Source organism: Larimichthys crocea, chromosome X (assembly GCF_000972845.2).
Source record: "Larimichthys crocea isolate SSNF chromosome X, L_crocea_2.0, whole genome shotgun sequence".
NCBI classification, from domain to species: domain Eukaryota; kingdom Metazoa; phylum Chordata; class Actinopteri; family Sciaenidae; genus Larimichthys; species Larimichthys crocea.
In genome coordinates, this window is record NC_040020.1 from 21,006,674 (window position 1) to 21,023,872 (window position 17,199).

General features: G+C 42.7%; 1 protein-coding gene across 1 annotated transcript in view; it reads left to right on the forward strand.

Annotated features, from left to right (window-relative positions):
- cttnbp2 (cortactin binding protein 2) overlaps positions 1–17,199 on the forward strand; it is a 91,346-nt gene that overhangs the window by 46,561 nt on the left and 27,586 nt on the right. The window contains exons 4-6 of the mRNA XM_010739159.3: positions 4,867–6,301; positions 10,218–10,526; positions 16,552–16,651. Coding sequence (XP_010737461.3) covers positions 4,867–6,301; positions 10,218–10,526; positions 16,552–16,651 — 1,844 coding nt within the window. The remainder of the gene's footprint in view (positions 1–4,866; positions 6,302–10,217; positions 10,527–16,551; positions 16,652–17,199) is intronic.

Here is a 17,199-nt window from a genome sequence, read left to right on the forward strand (position 1 = left end):
GTGTGTGTGTGTGTGTGTGTGTGTGTTTGTTCCAGGTCTCTTTAGGATTATGCGGCCATGATTAACTGGACAGCCAGATGTCAGCTCTGCCCCATATCTCATTTCTTCTCTCTTCCTCCGCCCCTCTGTGTTGAAGAATATGGATGTGTGAAAGTGTTTGGATGAGAGGCAGGCAGAATGAATGTGGCTGAGTAATAGAAAAGAAAACACTGTGTGTGTGTGTATGTGTGTGTGTGTGTGTGTGTGTGTGTGTGTGTGTGTGTGTGTGTGTGTGTGTGTGTGTGTGTGTGTGTGTGTGTGTGTGTGTGTGTGTGTGTCCCGTCCCTGAACTCTGTAATAATAACAAAGATGATATAGTTTTGAGCCAAATGGAACCTTTAACCACGCACGCACACACACACACTCTCTTACACACAGATGAGAAGGAGGTATGGAAGAAGGAAGGGAGAGGTAGGAAGTGGCTGTTTTGACAGGAAAGCTGGTTAAACAGATTTTGGTGCTGTGGTTTGGTGTGTCATCCATCAAATGTGGATGTACAATATCTCAGCTTTTTTATTCCAGTGACTTCCGGCCTGAGCGTGACCACGTATCATAGTTCTTTCACTACCAAAATGTTTTGTTAACATAGCCTGTGCTCAGTGCATCAATATTAAAGAAGTTAGCCTAATTAAAATATAGCCCAAAGTTAAAAAGTTATTTTGATTAGGAAGTCTGCTCAATAATAAATAAACAAGAATCTGACCAATTATTTGATGCCAACTTTTAAATCTTTTCAATACCTAGCTCTACAGACACATTTCAGTCGATACTTTTGCCAGTGTTAGTAGAGGAATGCTGCAGTTGGACTGTGTTCAGGTGTTTTAAATCACAATAAGCAGTCTGATACAAAGACTTTAAGACTTTTTTGGATATGGAAAAATCAACCGTTATATTTTGAAGGTTTGCTGGATGAGGTTCATCTCAAGGCCAGTTCAGACCAAAGATTCATGATGAGACAAGTAGAAACTTGCAAGTACCTGAACCTGCATTCTGACAGCCTGCCAGTTTAGACCAACGCCACTAGTCAAGATGATGTGTTGTCTGTCTAAAAATGACTTTTTTGTTGTTGTATTTGTAGCATTGATGAAATGGGAGGGTCGAGAATTCAGAAATGTTGCCAATCGGACTTGGTGGTCAATCCAACAAGAAGCTAATATAAAAAAGTGTCATTTCAACCATTTAACTTGTGTTTGGGCAGTGCTTTTACTAGGCGATTTATTTATCCTCAAACTATTTGATTGCCATTTCAGCCAGCTGACAGTTTGTAACTGACTCGATCATCTGACTTCACTACAAGATGTCTAGCTGTTTAAAAAAGGTGCCTTACATTGTAAAACCAACCAATGGAAATTTGACAAGCTGAGTTGCACGCAACGCCAAAAATGGTTTTGTCCTGTTGTGAATCACTTTCAAACTCTGAGGCAATTCAAATGACTTCACAAATTAGAAGAAATACATCAGTGACATTTAAAAACACAAGAAAATATGAAAAATAACATCAAATGAAGTGTTGTGTACAGTATGTTGTATTCAAAAGCAAAAAAAAGACACTAAGCCATACATTATACTGTATGTTTTGTGTTTGCAGACATGGTTCAACAAAAGCATGACTTTCACGAAGTCATAGGATCTGATTTAACCGTGTCCAACAACTGTTTTCTTGTCCACATGTGGATTTTCTCATTTGATTATTGCTCACACAGTGACAATACAATAGGATAATTATGATCTCCGTACAGAAGCAAGTGATCACAGAGACAGCATATTTCTGCACTTCACCATGTCTTATGTATTGTCATTTTGGAAACACTTTATTTTCTCTCAAGTACAACTTGAGAATAGCATTTTTGATTTGGAGAATATCTACAAAGAGCCACTTAGGGACACTGAAAACAAAAACCTGAAATCCTGAGTCAGATGTTTGTTGTTAGGATTATTCAGGGCGCTCATCACAGATCTCACTCTACAATCACTCTCAACAGGGATCAGAGTCACAGCTATGCAAGGCAACTTTGACTTTGGGAGGTTTTGCTTCATTTGACAATGAAAATGTGCGTAAACAGAGAGGCAGCAACCACAAAACAACACTTTACTCTCTTTAAGACACAATAAATCACCATGTCACCACTGATTACACAGTTGTACCTAAATTGTCAACAGCAAGGTACAAACCTGTCAGGCAGGGATAAATGGTTTTGTTGGAACCTTTTTAAAATGACTGAAGGCACAACAACAAAGCAACACTGCTAAAGACAGGCTCAGGGTGCTCAGAGGGATCTTCTGGTTGCTGGGTAGAGTGAATTTCACCAGGATTGTCCGTGCTATCTTTATCCCCACCATCCGTTTCCACTCTTGTCGTTCTCCTGTGAGTAAGTTGTTGAATTATCCATGAGGTCTTAGGCAAGCTGAAGGCAGGCAGTCAGCTCTATGTAACACACTCTGAATCGGTTTATAGGCATAATGAAGACACCCCCACTCCCTCATCTCCTCCTCCATGACGTTGGGAGGAAGCCCCCCTTCAGCAGTGACGAAAAAACCCTGTATTTGTCAGGTTTTGTGGGTAAACATGCTGCCAAAGTGTTGTTGATGTTGTGCTATGAAGCTGAAATTGGAGGCAAGGTCATGACCGCCGGTGCTGAAATTCCTTTATCTTAAAATAGTCTTCAGGCCTCCGCCTTCGCTTCCTTTTTCTCACATCCCCAATCCTTCACAGTAGCTGAATAGGCTACTTCATACTGGGGATAACCCTGGTGCTGCAGTTTATCAGCTGTAAGGTTGGACCTCTAAGTAAAGATTGTAAGCTTTATTTAAATATTTCATTAGGCGGTGGGGGATCCCAGGATCAGGGAGCACCGGTGCTACCTGAGGTGCCTGCAAGGTATCTCCATACAAATGAGTTTAATATCATTATTATTTCACTGTGTAGATGATGGCAGAACGAGCTCATGGATAATAAGTACGAGCAAAGGTTTTACACACTCTGCACTTCAGGAAAAAGTCTGCACAAGAAAGAAGTCTCAGAAGAGGTTTGTCAGACCACAACCACGCTGCTGTCTTGTTCATTTTAACGAGACCACTGGGTTGACATGAAGAATTAAATCTCAGGGTCATCCAGCAAAAGAGCTAATCCTGGCTCGAATTTTTTGAGTTGATCCAGAAAGAAAGACCAAGTAGAACAAAAAAGTGTCAAGATGGAGTTCAAATGACCTCTGCTGTGAAAAAAAGTTCATGCCCTGCTTACTTTTTCATTGCCACACACAAGACCAATCACGGTGGGACGTGGGATGATTGTCGATTATCAGTTTTGGAAAGTTACAAAAATGACTGCACTTAATCCACAAACTGTTCCATCCAATGGGCAATTTTGTTCAAGTGTACTGGTCCCTATTAGAGGTGAAGAAGTTGAAAGCTTTTCCAGCACCACATTTTCGTCATAGCATTTGTTATACTTAATTGCCATATATAATTGAAACTTGTCCTACTCCTGCCTGGTTTAAATCTACACTGCCCAGCGTGTCACCATCTCTACAACATCCCTAAACATGTTCTTCTGAGGCATTAGGCTGACTTACAACAGATATAATCCTCACCCAATTAGCAGCTTGTTTGTAGCACCTCCTTTTGAGTAACGACTGGCGTTCCCTTGGTGCTTCCCATTGCTTATTAACCCTTCGCTCCTCCTCAGCATCAGCTGGTGGTGATATAAACTCCCTGATGGTGTTGGGGAGGTGGTCTCATTTGGGACAGTGGAGGCAGGGGTTGTCGACTCATTTCGTTTGAGGCTCGTTAGAGCGATGGGGTCTTGGCAATTGGGTGGAGAGCCCCGGTTAAGCCTCGTTACCCTCTGTGAAGCCAGCTCTGAGCTAACAATAGCAGCAACACTCCAGATTTAGAAGCCAGGGCTTTGACAAGTCATCGAAATTCAATCGTATACACAGATACTGTGTCTCTCTGAATACACAGATTAAACTCTTTCCCCAAGCCACCTCATGGATTAAGAAAGTGTATTTGTGTACCCATCTATCTCGCCTGTCTGTTTAATCAAGCTATTTTGTCTGGCTCATTTGATTTATCTGGCCCCTCTATAGTCATCTTGAAAATTGTTCCTTTGAGATTCCAGGAATTCCAAAATTCCAGGTAAAGTTGAAACACTGTTTGTGTACCCAAAGTTTTGTGTTATTCGGTTCGATTGACGATATTCTCAGGATTCACGCGATGTCCCATGTGCTATAATCGGCACCATGCTGTGGGTGTTGAAATGTATGAAATATGACTGAGAGATGTTTCACATACATGCAAGCTTCTTAGAGGTCATCGTCAGTGTAGTCGTGCAGGGTGGTTAATTCTTTATGTATGTGCTCACATGTAATGTTAAGGCTAGGGCAGTTAGTTTTAATTAATTGTTTAGTAGATAAAATATCAGAATATTGTAATAAAAGATTGACAGTCATTAAAGAGATTTTTTTTTCATGCAAAGATGGCAGGAAATATTCTTTTTAGCCAATTGTGTTTTTTTTTTTTTTTTACCTGTTTGATCTGGTTGATCATATTAAACTGAACATCTTGACACATAGAAAAGCAAATTGTAGCTGCTGTTAGCTAGTTAACTTTTAGCTGTACCCGGGACTGGGTTGTACCATGGGAGTGTAGAAAAACTGGGATCACACTTTCCTGATATTTTATGGAACAATTAATTAATTAATCCAGAAGACAATCCACAGATGAATCAATAATGAAAATACTGCGTAGTTGCAGTCCAAGCTGTGTGTTTGTGTCTACCAAGCCCAACTCAGATAATCAATGTTCTGATTTCTTTCTTTCTTTCAGCTGGAGATGGAGAAGCTGCAGCTCCAGAGTCTGGAACAGGAGCACCGCAAACTGACGGCACAGCTGAAGGACGAGCGCGAGAAGAACAAACACATTGTCATGATGTTGGTGCGCGAGTGCAAACAGCTTGCCACGCGAGTGGTAGAGGAGTCGCAGCGCTTTGACGAGCTCCAGGCCCGGATGGATGAGGAGAGTCGCACCTCTGGCCGGCTGCAGGAGGAGCTGAGCACGGAGCGGCAGCGTAGCCAACAGATGGAGGCCAAGATGGAAAAGCAGCTGTCAGAGTTTGACACAGAGCGGGAACAGCTGCGTGCCAGACTGGGCCGTGAGGAGGCTGAGAGCCAGAGTCTGCGGCAGCAGGTGGAGCAGCTCAGGACTGAACAGGGTGATGGGAAGGATGGTGCTGCTGTTGCCCAGCGTGCAGCTGCTGCTGCTGCTGTAGCAGAACCTGCCACCAGCCCACCACCCAAACCTAAAGCTTTGACGTCTGTTTCTGTAGCCACAGAGCCCATTAGCTCTCGAACAGCGTCTTGCCAAACGGACATGCCCCCCACTGAGGTAGAGGGTCCCAAGAAGACCCCCCTCACTATACCCGTCAAACCAACCCCTGCCAACTATGTGGGCCTGAGTCTGCCAAAGACAACTGGCCGTGGCATCGTCCACAGCAGCTCAGGAGGACTGGCACAGACAGAGAATGGCTCAGAGGGCCAAACCCCTCATGGCTTGCCCAGCGGAGTGAGCCCCCGTGTCCAGGCGGCCCGCTACAAGTTCCAAGAACAGGACCAAAATGGCACGGCTTCCCAGAGTCCTCCGGCCCGTGACCTCTCCCCCACCAACCGGGACAACTTTGCGGCTAAGCAGCAAGCACGCAACACCGTCACACAGGTCCTCTCACGCTTCACCAGCCCTCCCGCAGGAGGCGTTGGACCTCTGCGTCCAGGCCTGCCCCACTCTGCCTCAGAGGGAGGCCCTTTTCCCGGTCGCCTGAGCCATCCCATTGGCATCAAGTCGCCCACGGTGGCCAGGATCGACCGGGGAAACCCTCCCCCTATCCCTCCCAAAAAACCAGGGCTTTCCCAGACCCCCTCTCCTCCTCATCCACCCATCAAGGTGGTGGGGGACAGCAGCCGCTCTCCTGGGGCAGGGCTAAAACCGGCCACGCCCCAGCTGCCGCCAAAACCCGCCCTGGACCTGGTCCCAGCCCTGACGGCCTCTCAGGTGGGTGCCTGCTCCCCCTCCCGCTCCCCGGGGCCTGGCCGGGGCCCTCAGCGGCAGCCGGCAGCAGCATGTGCAGAGTGCCCCCCAGTCATCAGCCCTGCCACCACTATCAGTAGCCCCTCCTCCATAAACCCCCCCTCCACCTCCTCTTCCATTAGTGCTCCATCCTCCCGTAGTGCCCGTGCCTCAGCAGGCAGCCCCCTGGCAACAGCATCAGGTAAAGGGGCTCCTCCATGCTCCATCTCCCTCCAGTTCTCCCCACTGCCTCTTTTCTTCAACTGTCTTTCTACAGCCTAGCCTAGCGATCAGGTCACAGGGAAACTAGTGTAACCACAACAATGTAATGCAGAGTAGCACATCTATTCAGTTTATGCCACTGACTCTGTCCCTCGACCTTAAATTACCTCACAAGATCCGATGACGCTCACTGCATTCTCTCTCTCTGCTCGTCTCACTTTCTCTGCCCTTAATATGTCCTCCCTCTGGGCACCTTCTATCTATTCTGTCTGTGTTGTCACGTTAGCCCTGTCATCTCTATCAACAGCAGTGACAACATGTCACTAACACGTACCTGACTGTTGCTCAGAAACTAGAGGTTAGCCATGTAAGGGTGCACAGAGGCAGAGCTGTATACACATATTTGTAGGCCTTCCTACCAGTAACCCCCCTATCCTCCTCTCTGAAGCTGATGCCAGAGGCTGCACTCTCCTCCCCTTCCCTTTCCATCCTCCAGTAGCATGCCACCATCACTCTCCTGCTTCCTGCATTCTTCTTGTTTCAGCTTCTACTAACCTGTCCGATCTGCTTCCTGTTACACTGACAGCTCTCTGTACGTAACTGTTGTCTTCATGTAAATGTTGCTGTTTATATCTTGTGATGAGCTTTTAGTGATATGCTCGGTTGTACTGTGTATGATGAATGAATAATAATAATTCCAGTTTATTACAACTGTGATTTTGTTTCCACAGTTTTGGCCAAGTCTGTAATAATGTTGTGCTCACGATGATCTCCCACATATCAGCAAGTGAATTTCTAAGACCAGGAACCATGGCAACAACGGGAAAGAAACATGAGCAGTCAGATGGTCTGACAGGTTTGGAAGAGAAAACATAGGTCAACAGCAAGCACCAAGCAACAGTTTTTTGCAAACTCCCATCGCAGTTTACTAAATTACTTGAGGGATTATTAGTTGCACTCATTTAACAGTGGGCTGCCTGTCATCTGGCTGCTCATGTTTGTTGTCCAGTCTTCTTGTTAGTAATGGTGCTGTACTCTTGTCATTATATCTGAAAGAAATCATCATCAAACTCGGGACAACAAGACTAAGTTGTAATAAAATGGAATTATCCTTAAACGTTCCTCTGAAATGTGACAAAATAGATTTACACATCTGTAAATCCTGTTCTTTGCATGCAGATGTCATGATTTCAAAATATACAACTGCTCTATATAGTCACATGACCAAGAACAAAACAATTTTTTGCATTTTGGTTCCTCTTTCACTGCAATTTACTTACACCTCATAAATCATAAATAAGGACAGCTGCACAGGTGTATTTGTGATGATTATATTACTTCTGATCAAAAACTAGCAAGAACATCAAGTACAACAACACAAGACACAGCAGCCAGCTAATATCCTAGTTCAACAGCAAGAAGCCCAGCTCGGCGTCTTGCTCAGTCACTTTCCTTTTCCCCCTCTGAGTTTCCTCCGTTAATGTCCTCTTCAGTCTCATACCCTCTGCCATTATGTCCATAGAGGCTGATGAGCCCGGTTACGTTACCCAGCTCCTCTTCTTCATGCTGCCAGTGTAAACATAAACACTCCCCCGGTGGTCCATTCACCCAGTCCTGGCAGTACAGATAAAAGCTAACTAGCTAACAGCAGCTACAGTCTGCAGCAGTTACTTTACTGTCATCTATTGTCTACTATCAGGAACCTCCTGAATCACAGAGAGTTGATGTGCAGCAGCCAGAGGACATCCGAGGGAAAACCGCATACTTATTTACTGTGTGTTATTTACTGACATTTTAAAGATTTTGATATTTTAGATGTAACCCTCTGTACTGTACAACCAAAATATTGTTTGTTATTGCACATTGATCTCATGCTTTTGGATTTCATTGCAGTCTGTCTTACAAATCCGATAAAGCTGTGCAGAGTTTTCTGGGAATTCTGCTCCTTCCCAGACTTATTTATCACAAACAGGTCTACAATCTAACCTGCCAGCAGCTAGAAATATTTTTTGTAGCCTTTGTACTTTTCCTATTCCTCACCACCACCCACTCAAAGTGCAGCCATAACGACTGCCATTATCATTATCTACAGAGTGTCCTTGATTTTCACTTTTCCACTTTTTTTTTCACGCTTTCTTTCTCTAATTTCACTCTTTTCAGTCTATGAGCCACTGCACTGAAATTCTCAATTCTGCCTTTTTGTAATTCATTTTTGACTTTCCTTCCCAGTTCAGCATAAAACCATGGTTAAAAGTAGCATGTCTAGCATTTAGCATGGCACCTTTCAGTAGAGCCAAAGCCTAGTTAGTTAGCAGTTTTAGCAAAGTAGTTGGATTTGGTAATTAAGTCTTCTTGTCTGTTCTGTACTTCATCAGTTCGTCTGTTTTGTTGTGTTTAATCATTTCTAATAATGCTGTATAATTGCAGCCATATCCTTTTGAATAATGTATGTATTTTTATTTGTCTACTCAGTGAATATTGTGGATGAATGATTGGACTGAAAGATGAGTGCTATGTATTCATCTCGCTTTTAATAGGATGCGATGACGGACTCTTTTGTCAGCAGCACACTTCACATAAATTAAAAACATTTTATCAGAGGGTTCCTGCATATTGAGAAACCACTTGAAAAGCTTTGCATATCCCAAAGTTCAAAAATATATAGATGGAAAGTACAAATATGAAAGTAAACTATTTATTTTTGGGATTTTATAGTGTTCTAACACAAACTAATTTAACAGTTGAAACTCAAGCTGGTGTTGTGTAATGTCCAAAGGATACCAGATATATCAGGCTGAATAAAATCATAAATAACACATCTTAAATATCTGTTAAATAGTCAGCCGTGAAAAAACATGTCATAAAAGGTTTGAATGTAAACATCACTTTACTTTATTGAAAAATGATATTTAGTGCCCAACATACATGATGCTATGATTCAGTGTGAGATTTATAGATATTAAGCCTTTAAGGAACTTTTAAGGAGCTAATTAAAGAGGTTGAATAAGAGGGGAACCAGAGTTGTAATTTGGATATTATTTTGCCGGAGTTCAGAGTTTTGGTTAAACACATGTTTCTAGCTGCAGATCTGAAGGGGAGAGATAATCTCATTGACTGGGTAAAGTGAGTAATATCTCGACCGCAGCTCTGCCGAGGACTTCCAGCCAAAGCTGAAACAAAACCTCAGTGTGTCGCTTAACCTGTCTACCTATTTTCTCATAATCCTCCCATAATCCTACTGATTTGTTCATAACATAACCAACCAGCACGTGGGATTTAGCCAAGAATAGCTTCAGGCTACACTGGATAGCTTCTTTTTTAGAGCTTTGATATTTCTGTGACTGAAATAAGTGCACACCTCGCCTCATTAGCAGAGCAGTTAGCGACTCAGCACAAATTTATGGATGTTAAAGCCACTCAGGTTTCCTGCTGAAGGGCAATGACAATCTGTGAAATTTCACTGTGATTGCAGTGAGTTTAAGATCAAACCCCAACTGCTTGTTTCTTATGGCTCTATCACATTGTCGATTTCTCTTTCCTCATTTTATAAACACCCAAATTCAGCCTGATACATCTGGTATCTTCCAAACTTTGGGATGTCCGTGACAGTTTAAAACAAAATGATGGGGGTCTAAACAATGTTTGGCTGCACAACATGACTTGTAAATCTCAATTAAACTCAGTCTCTTATTTTACTCCAGCCTGTTGCTCAGACAAACGAGACTGGACTCTACAGTATGTATGAACTGAACTGTGCTCTCCTTCGCCTCTAACCGTCCTACCTCCATACACCCTTCCTCTCCCACGCTCAGCACTTCTAGAAGCTTCCTCTTCCCCCTGCTCTTCCTCCTCCTAGTTTTAACCTGTGCTGCTCCTGCTCCTCCTTCCCCTTGCAGGCTGGTGTCCCTCCGTAGTCTCCTCTCTAAGCGGCGGTGGGCCTGCTGCCCTGGACGGCGGGCGCCCCCTGCTCCCCCAAGCTGCTTCCCAGGGAAATGTCACTTTATTGTCAATGCTGCTTAACCAACCAGACCCGACCACCACCACCATCACCACCACCACTACCACCACCTCCACGTCCACCAATACCACCTCTACCACCACCGCCATGGAGAACAAACCCAATCATCTTGACCAAGACCACCACCTGTACCACAACCACAACCAAACCTCTGCCTTGTTTGCTGCTGCTCAGAATGGACACACGGGTGAGTGACACTTGATTGATTAATGCTGGTTGGCTGGTTGACTTGAGGTGTTTAAAATTCAAGATGCTGTATGTATTGAACATAAAGCTAGAAATAGACATGCTGCTGTCATGATGCAGAGAAGGCTGTAGGACCACAGTGAGGTCATGTCCTCTGGATTTGTTCTGGCCTTTGGGCTCTTTATTTGCGGTTTACAGTTTTAAAGATTTTCAAGCTTTATTTTGATAGAGACAGCTGAAAAGTGACAGGAATATGGAGGGAGAGGGAAGGGGAATGACATGCGGGAAAGAGCCACAGTTCGGATTCGAGCACTGGGCTTCCGCAGCAAGGACTGAGCCTCTGTGTATGGGGCGGCTGCTCTACCAACTGAGCTGAGCACGCCGGATGTGGTTTACACTTTTAAAGGCAGATGCTGCTATTTTTAGTCTCTTTATTGTGTTTAAATTGTTTAGACCAACAGAAATTAAATAAATGATTCAGCATTTTTCCCAAATGATTCAGCATTTTTCATTCCTGACATATTGAACAGAGCTCAATCTGAACGCTTTAGATAGAAAATGGAAAATATGAACATTTCAAATAATAAAAACATGGCACACACTTAAGTTTAGGTAAACAAAGATTTTACCTCTCACAAAGACGCCTCATTTTTCACACTCTTGTATACATAACGTTTGGTTGAATGACATTTTGCGGTCGCAAAAGGGTTCTCTACAGAACTCCAGAGAGGCTAATGAGGGGAAAAAAATCCAGTGATCCATTTTCTAAGTCTGAACCAAGTTGTTGTTTTTTCTTTTGTGACTTTACAAGTTTGCTGGGATCAAGTTCCTTATTATTATTATTTTTTTAGGACCAGAAGCATTTTCATTTCTTCCAGTTGAGTTTTAATTTCTCTTAGCACTGATTTAAGACAAAAGAAAAACATGGCCGAGATATTAGATAGCTTGCTAACACACAGTTCATGTACTGTGTAATGTGTGTAGAGTGCATGGAGATATTAAATGTTTTCACAGATGAAAAAAAATAACGTAGAAATAATGAAAACCTTATATAATAAATCTCCTTCTCACCCCGGCGGGGTGATATCCGTGTCATCCTCAAGCTCGGGTCCTCTACCAGAGGCCTGGGAGTTTGAGGGTTCTGCGCAGTATCTTCGATGTTCCTAGGACTGCACTCTTCTGGACTGAGGCTTCAGATGTTTTTCCTGGGATTTGCTGGAGCCACTCTCCCAGTTTGGGGGTTACTGCCCCAAGTGCCCCCACTACCACGGGGACCACGCAACCCTTGACCTTCCACATCCGTTCCAGCTGCTCTTTCAACCCTTGATACTTCTCAAGTTTCTCATGTTCCTTCTTCCTGATGTTGGCGTCAGCTGGGATCGCCACATCTATCACCACTACCCTCTTCTGCTCTTTGTCCACCACCACTATGTCTGGTTGGTTAGCCAGGACCTGTTTGTCAGTCTGGAAGCTGAAGTCCCACAGAACCTTGGCCCTGTTGTTCTCAGCCACCTTCTGTGGTATGGCCCATCGGGATTTAGGTACTTCTATTCCATACTGGTTGCAGATGTTCCTGTATACTATCCCAGCCACTTGGTTGTGCCTCTCCATGTACGCTGATCCAGCTAGCATCTTACACCCTGCTACTATGTGCTGGACTGTCTCAGGGGCTTCTTTACACAGTCTGCATCTTGGGTCTGGTCTACTCTGGTAGATCCTGGCCTCTATGGCTCTTGTGCTTATGGCCTGTTCTTGTGCTGCCATGATTAGTGCCTCTGTGCTGTCTGTCAGTCCTGCATTATCCAGCCACTGGTAGGATTTCTTGATATCAGCCACTTCCTCTATCTGACGGTGGTACATGCCATGTAGGGGTTTGTCCCTCCAGGTTGTCTGTTCCTCCTCCTCTGCACCCTCATCAGGGTTCTGCTGCCTGAGACATTCACTTAGCAGTTCATCCTTTGGGGCCATCTTTCTGATGTATTCTCGTATTTTCGATGTTTCATCCTGGACCGTGGCCTTGACGCTCACTAGCCCTCGGCCTCCCTCTTTCCGCTTAGTGTATAGTCTCAGGGTGCTGGACTTGGGGTGGAACCCTCCATGCATGGTGAGGAGCTTTCTAGTCTTGATATCTGTGACTTCTAGTTCTCTGTGTATCTTCAGCTGAATCAGGTGCTTCTCTGTGCGAGTTCAGACACGTGTGTGTGTAGGTGAAGCCAGTAGGAATGGAATGGCTGTCTACGGCCGCTGTCAGTGGTTGGCTGGTTGATTTGGAGAGCGTTGGTCAAGCAAAGCCTAGAGGCTCGTATTGACTGATAAAGAGAGTGTTGCATCAAAATACAAATATAGGTTTCATATAAAATATATGATGCATTCCTTACAGGATCTTCTTAGATTTGCTCTACCTGTTAAACCTTTCTCGTGTCTTCGATTATGTTCTTCCACAAACTCACAGTTCTCTTAAAGCAGTGGTCCCCATCAATCAGTACCGGGCCGCACAAGAAGTAATTAGTTATTTCTGTTTTATTTAATACGGTCATTTCGAAATAAAAAAAACGTTTCAAAATAAAAGACCGCTCGACTGGGACTATAATAAAGGGGGACTTACTACTTCATCCACAGTTGGTAGGAGAAGAAGAAAATATTACTTAATACTTAATATTTTCTTCTTCTCCTACCAACTGTAGATAGAGTAGTAAGTCCCCCTCTATTATAGTCCCAGTCTAAGTCGAGTGGTCCGCATTAAAATTGTCAAGCGTTGACCGGTCCGCAGTTAGGAAAAGGTTGGGGACCACTGTCTTAAAGGACTTCTTCACAGCTACTGGTGAGACCTGCTTATGTTGTTGTCACCTCTGTAAATAAATGAATGGCTTTTAATGTCAAATTAACTGCTGTAAACAAACATGTGATAATACTTTCTTACGTAAGCCCATTATTTTTTCCCCCTGTGATAGCAAGTTAATTTGATTTGTTTTTCCAAGCTCAGTTTATTATTTTCTGAATATCTCAAAATAACAGATTTTGGCTTTCCAGGATCTTTTTTTTCCATCTTGTAAATTAAATGAAATATGTCAAGGCTGTTGTGTTCCCTCTACACTGAAGGATGTCATGTAACGAAGAAAAATAATCGTTATCTCAGGAAAATATTCATTTTTATTGTCATACTTCAACAGGCATTTGAATGAAGTGTGATGATGTGATATAAAGGTCATTGCTGAAGAAGAAACAGTTTCTCAGATGATTATTATTAAATGAAGAGTAGGAAGGAGGTTTAAATTGATTAGAGAATAGACTCGATGGTTAGACACTACACGCCTCCACACAGGAGATTTATCTGTTTCTGTCATTTAGTTGTCATGCTGAGTGATACAAGGTTGAATACTGCAAAGAAACATTCAGAAGGAACATGACTCAGATGTCCCAGACATCAAACCTGTGACATTTCTGTTTTTAAGAGACATTTTAACTGCACCCCCGCCACAAACCACCTGACTCACCACCACAACCAAAACAGTCTCAGCAGAACGCGGTCTGACATTGTTATTTCAGCTAAGTCAGACGTGATTTTTAGGATTTTGTTGCTGTTCAATGAGAAGAAAATTTCCCCCTTCATGCAGCTTGATTTGTATTACATGCTGCTTTAGTGAATAAAATTCAATAATGTACGGTACCAGTCAAAATGTTGTAGTGATATTCATTTATTTATTTGTTAAAAATGGAGTTGACCTCAAATCATCTTAAATCTGCAGCAACTGTGTTTTTTCCTGTTACTTTGATGGCAGTGTTAAACTCAGAATTAACAATTTATTACCTTGGAAAGTTGATACGGTTTGCTAATATCATCTGATTTACATATGCAGCACATAATGAACAACATGAGCATCCATTTAGAGTTGCTTTGTGTCCACCTGAAGAATCCAAGTCTGTAGTTTTACCTCTGTTTTGGTCTTTACCAACACTTGCTCAGGCAGCAGGTTTCTGGAGATTTGCAGAAACGACACTGTGAGGGTGGACCAAGACAGTAAAGATGTGGGCCGAGTCTCTGATAATTCTCTGTGGGTTTGTTATGAGGAGCACCGCCTTTCACACAGAAGTAGTCAGGTGATCCAGTGTTTTTAATATTTAAGTGTTGCTTTATAGTAGCTTTATATTAATTTGATTAAGTTAAAAGATTTAGATTAATTAAAAAAGATGAACTTATCTTGCAAAAATGTTCATTGTTTCCTGATTTATGCGACCACTTGAAAACATCTCATGTTATGGTGTAGTCATTGCCAGGCGGTTACCTGAATGTGTCTTTCGCCGCTGATGAAGATGCATTGAGAGGACAAAGACGTTGGTAAACACTGTCTTTGTGCTGTTGTAAATCCTGTAATTGTATGAGCTGCGGCTGATCCCATTATGTTGGCTGCCATTAAATGAGATGGACTGTCATGTCAGGGCTGTAACCTCAGCACGGATCTCGACTATGAGACAAACACACACTCAAAATTACCCACACCGACAGTGCCGAGCATGTCACGCACAGAATAATTAATGCATGTAGACTCATGAACGCACACAGACACACACACACCCACTGCAGGTCTGTCAGGATCTGCATCCCTGCTGAGATGTTTAGTAACACAATGTCAGTCGTGGAGCGTTGATCCATGAACACGACTAATGCAGCTGAAGGACAGCTGTGCTGAAGGCTAATAGATGGACGTACATAGCGAGGACACACACACACACACACACACACACACACACACACACACACACACACACACACACACACACACACACACACACACAGTGTAGTCTTTCTCCCATCAATATTTCATCATCCTTTGCTTTTCCCAAGAGTTTTTCTTCTCATCTGATCCGATTGTCTGAGCCCTGTTCACCTCAAAGATTTGCATAATGATAGAGAAATGTATTTCTATTTTTACTGGACAATGGTTGTCCAACAGCACAACTTTACAAAATGTTGACTTCAGTTTTTTTAATTTTTATTTTATTTATTTTTTATAAAAAAATAAAAATAAAAATCTCATTCATCAGTGAAGTTGTAGTGTGTGGTGGTGTTGTACTGGAGTGCATTGTACTGACAGGTGTTTCTAATATTATGGCCCACTTATGTATATAAATGCAGTAGCCAAAATATTAACAACCACCTCTTAATATAACGCTGTCCAGTTTAACACCACTGCAAACCACAACCTCAATGAAGCATGGTTAAATTTATACCTCTCTGACTGTCAATCAAAACGGAACATTATTATATTTCATAGCAGAGCTGTTGTATTGAAGCACATTAGATTGCACCTAATGGAGTGTACATGTAAAACTATTCCTGTCTGGGTTGATGTCACATGCAGCAGAGAGCTGAAGTCCTGCCTCACTTCTTTTAATGTTGAGTGTAATTCTTCATAAAGGTTGTTTTTTTTGTTTTTTGTTTTTTTTATGAAAAGCTGAAAGATGTTCTTGGGGGTTTCTGTTCATATTCTAAGATGAATGTACTGGAGATGAAATTTTAGACAAGTTGTCGTATTAAAAAAGATAAAAGACCGTGGCTGTAATGGGAACCGTAGCAGTTGAGACTATTATTGCTGTTACGAGAAGGCTGAAATTTTGCTCTCCAGTTGAGAAGCAGATATTTATTTCAAAATATTGAACAGATGAAAAAGCTGCACTGTTTCATGTTTCATCTTTTTAGAAGCACCACTGAAATCAAATCCAGGCCGAGGCAGCTGGAACAGAAGCTACATTAACAAAACGGCACTTTTCAAAAACAACACATGATCTTTGATGGCAGCGTATGCTACGACGTGATTCATAGAAAGCTCTTTCATAAATCGACTTACACAAATTTCGGAGGATTTTGCCCACAGTACTATATCTACTACACTAGTTACAGTATCCATGGCAACAGAAGAAATGGGTTACTCGGCTCTGCTATGTGTGAGTGTGTTTTTGTGTCTATTTTCTCTGACGCAGTTAATTTTCAGACGCCTTCAACGTTATTATCTGTGTTTCTCTGTCAGAATGTGTGAAGCTGCTGCTGTCTTCAGGATCACCTGCTGATGTAACGGATGAAAATGGATTCACGCCTTTACACTTTGCTGCCGCCCACGGCCACAGCAGGTGAGCTCATGAGCATCTCCCTCTTGTGCTGGAACTCCTCCGTCCTCACCTAAAACACACACACACACACACACACTCCACGTTTTTTTTTTTATTTCCCTTCCTACTTCCTGTCATTCCCCAGAGACTTAGAGTAACTGAAACCACTACATGACTAACCCACAGCTATGAGCCTAACCTGAATCTACACTGGGAGAATGCAGAACAATATATGGAGTATGATGGACTAGAATAACACTTTCATTCCTTTCCCAAGGCCTAACCTGCATCTTTTAAATATTTTATAATGATCCTTGGGATGTAGTTCATCCATGAGATGGAGTTGGAGCATATCCTGACCTGACCAACCTCAGTTTTTTCTATGAAGTAGTGAATTATTTAAAATATCAGATTCGTCTAAATAATAAAAGATGCCAATTCAGATTTATAAACTAGCATCTTCAGACCAGCAGTCCAAAAGATATTTAATTCAGGATCACATCAAACAGAAAGAAAATCGTCACATTTGAGAGGCGGGACCTGTTAAATGTAATTAATTGTCAAAATTT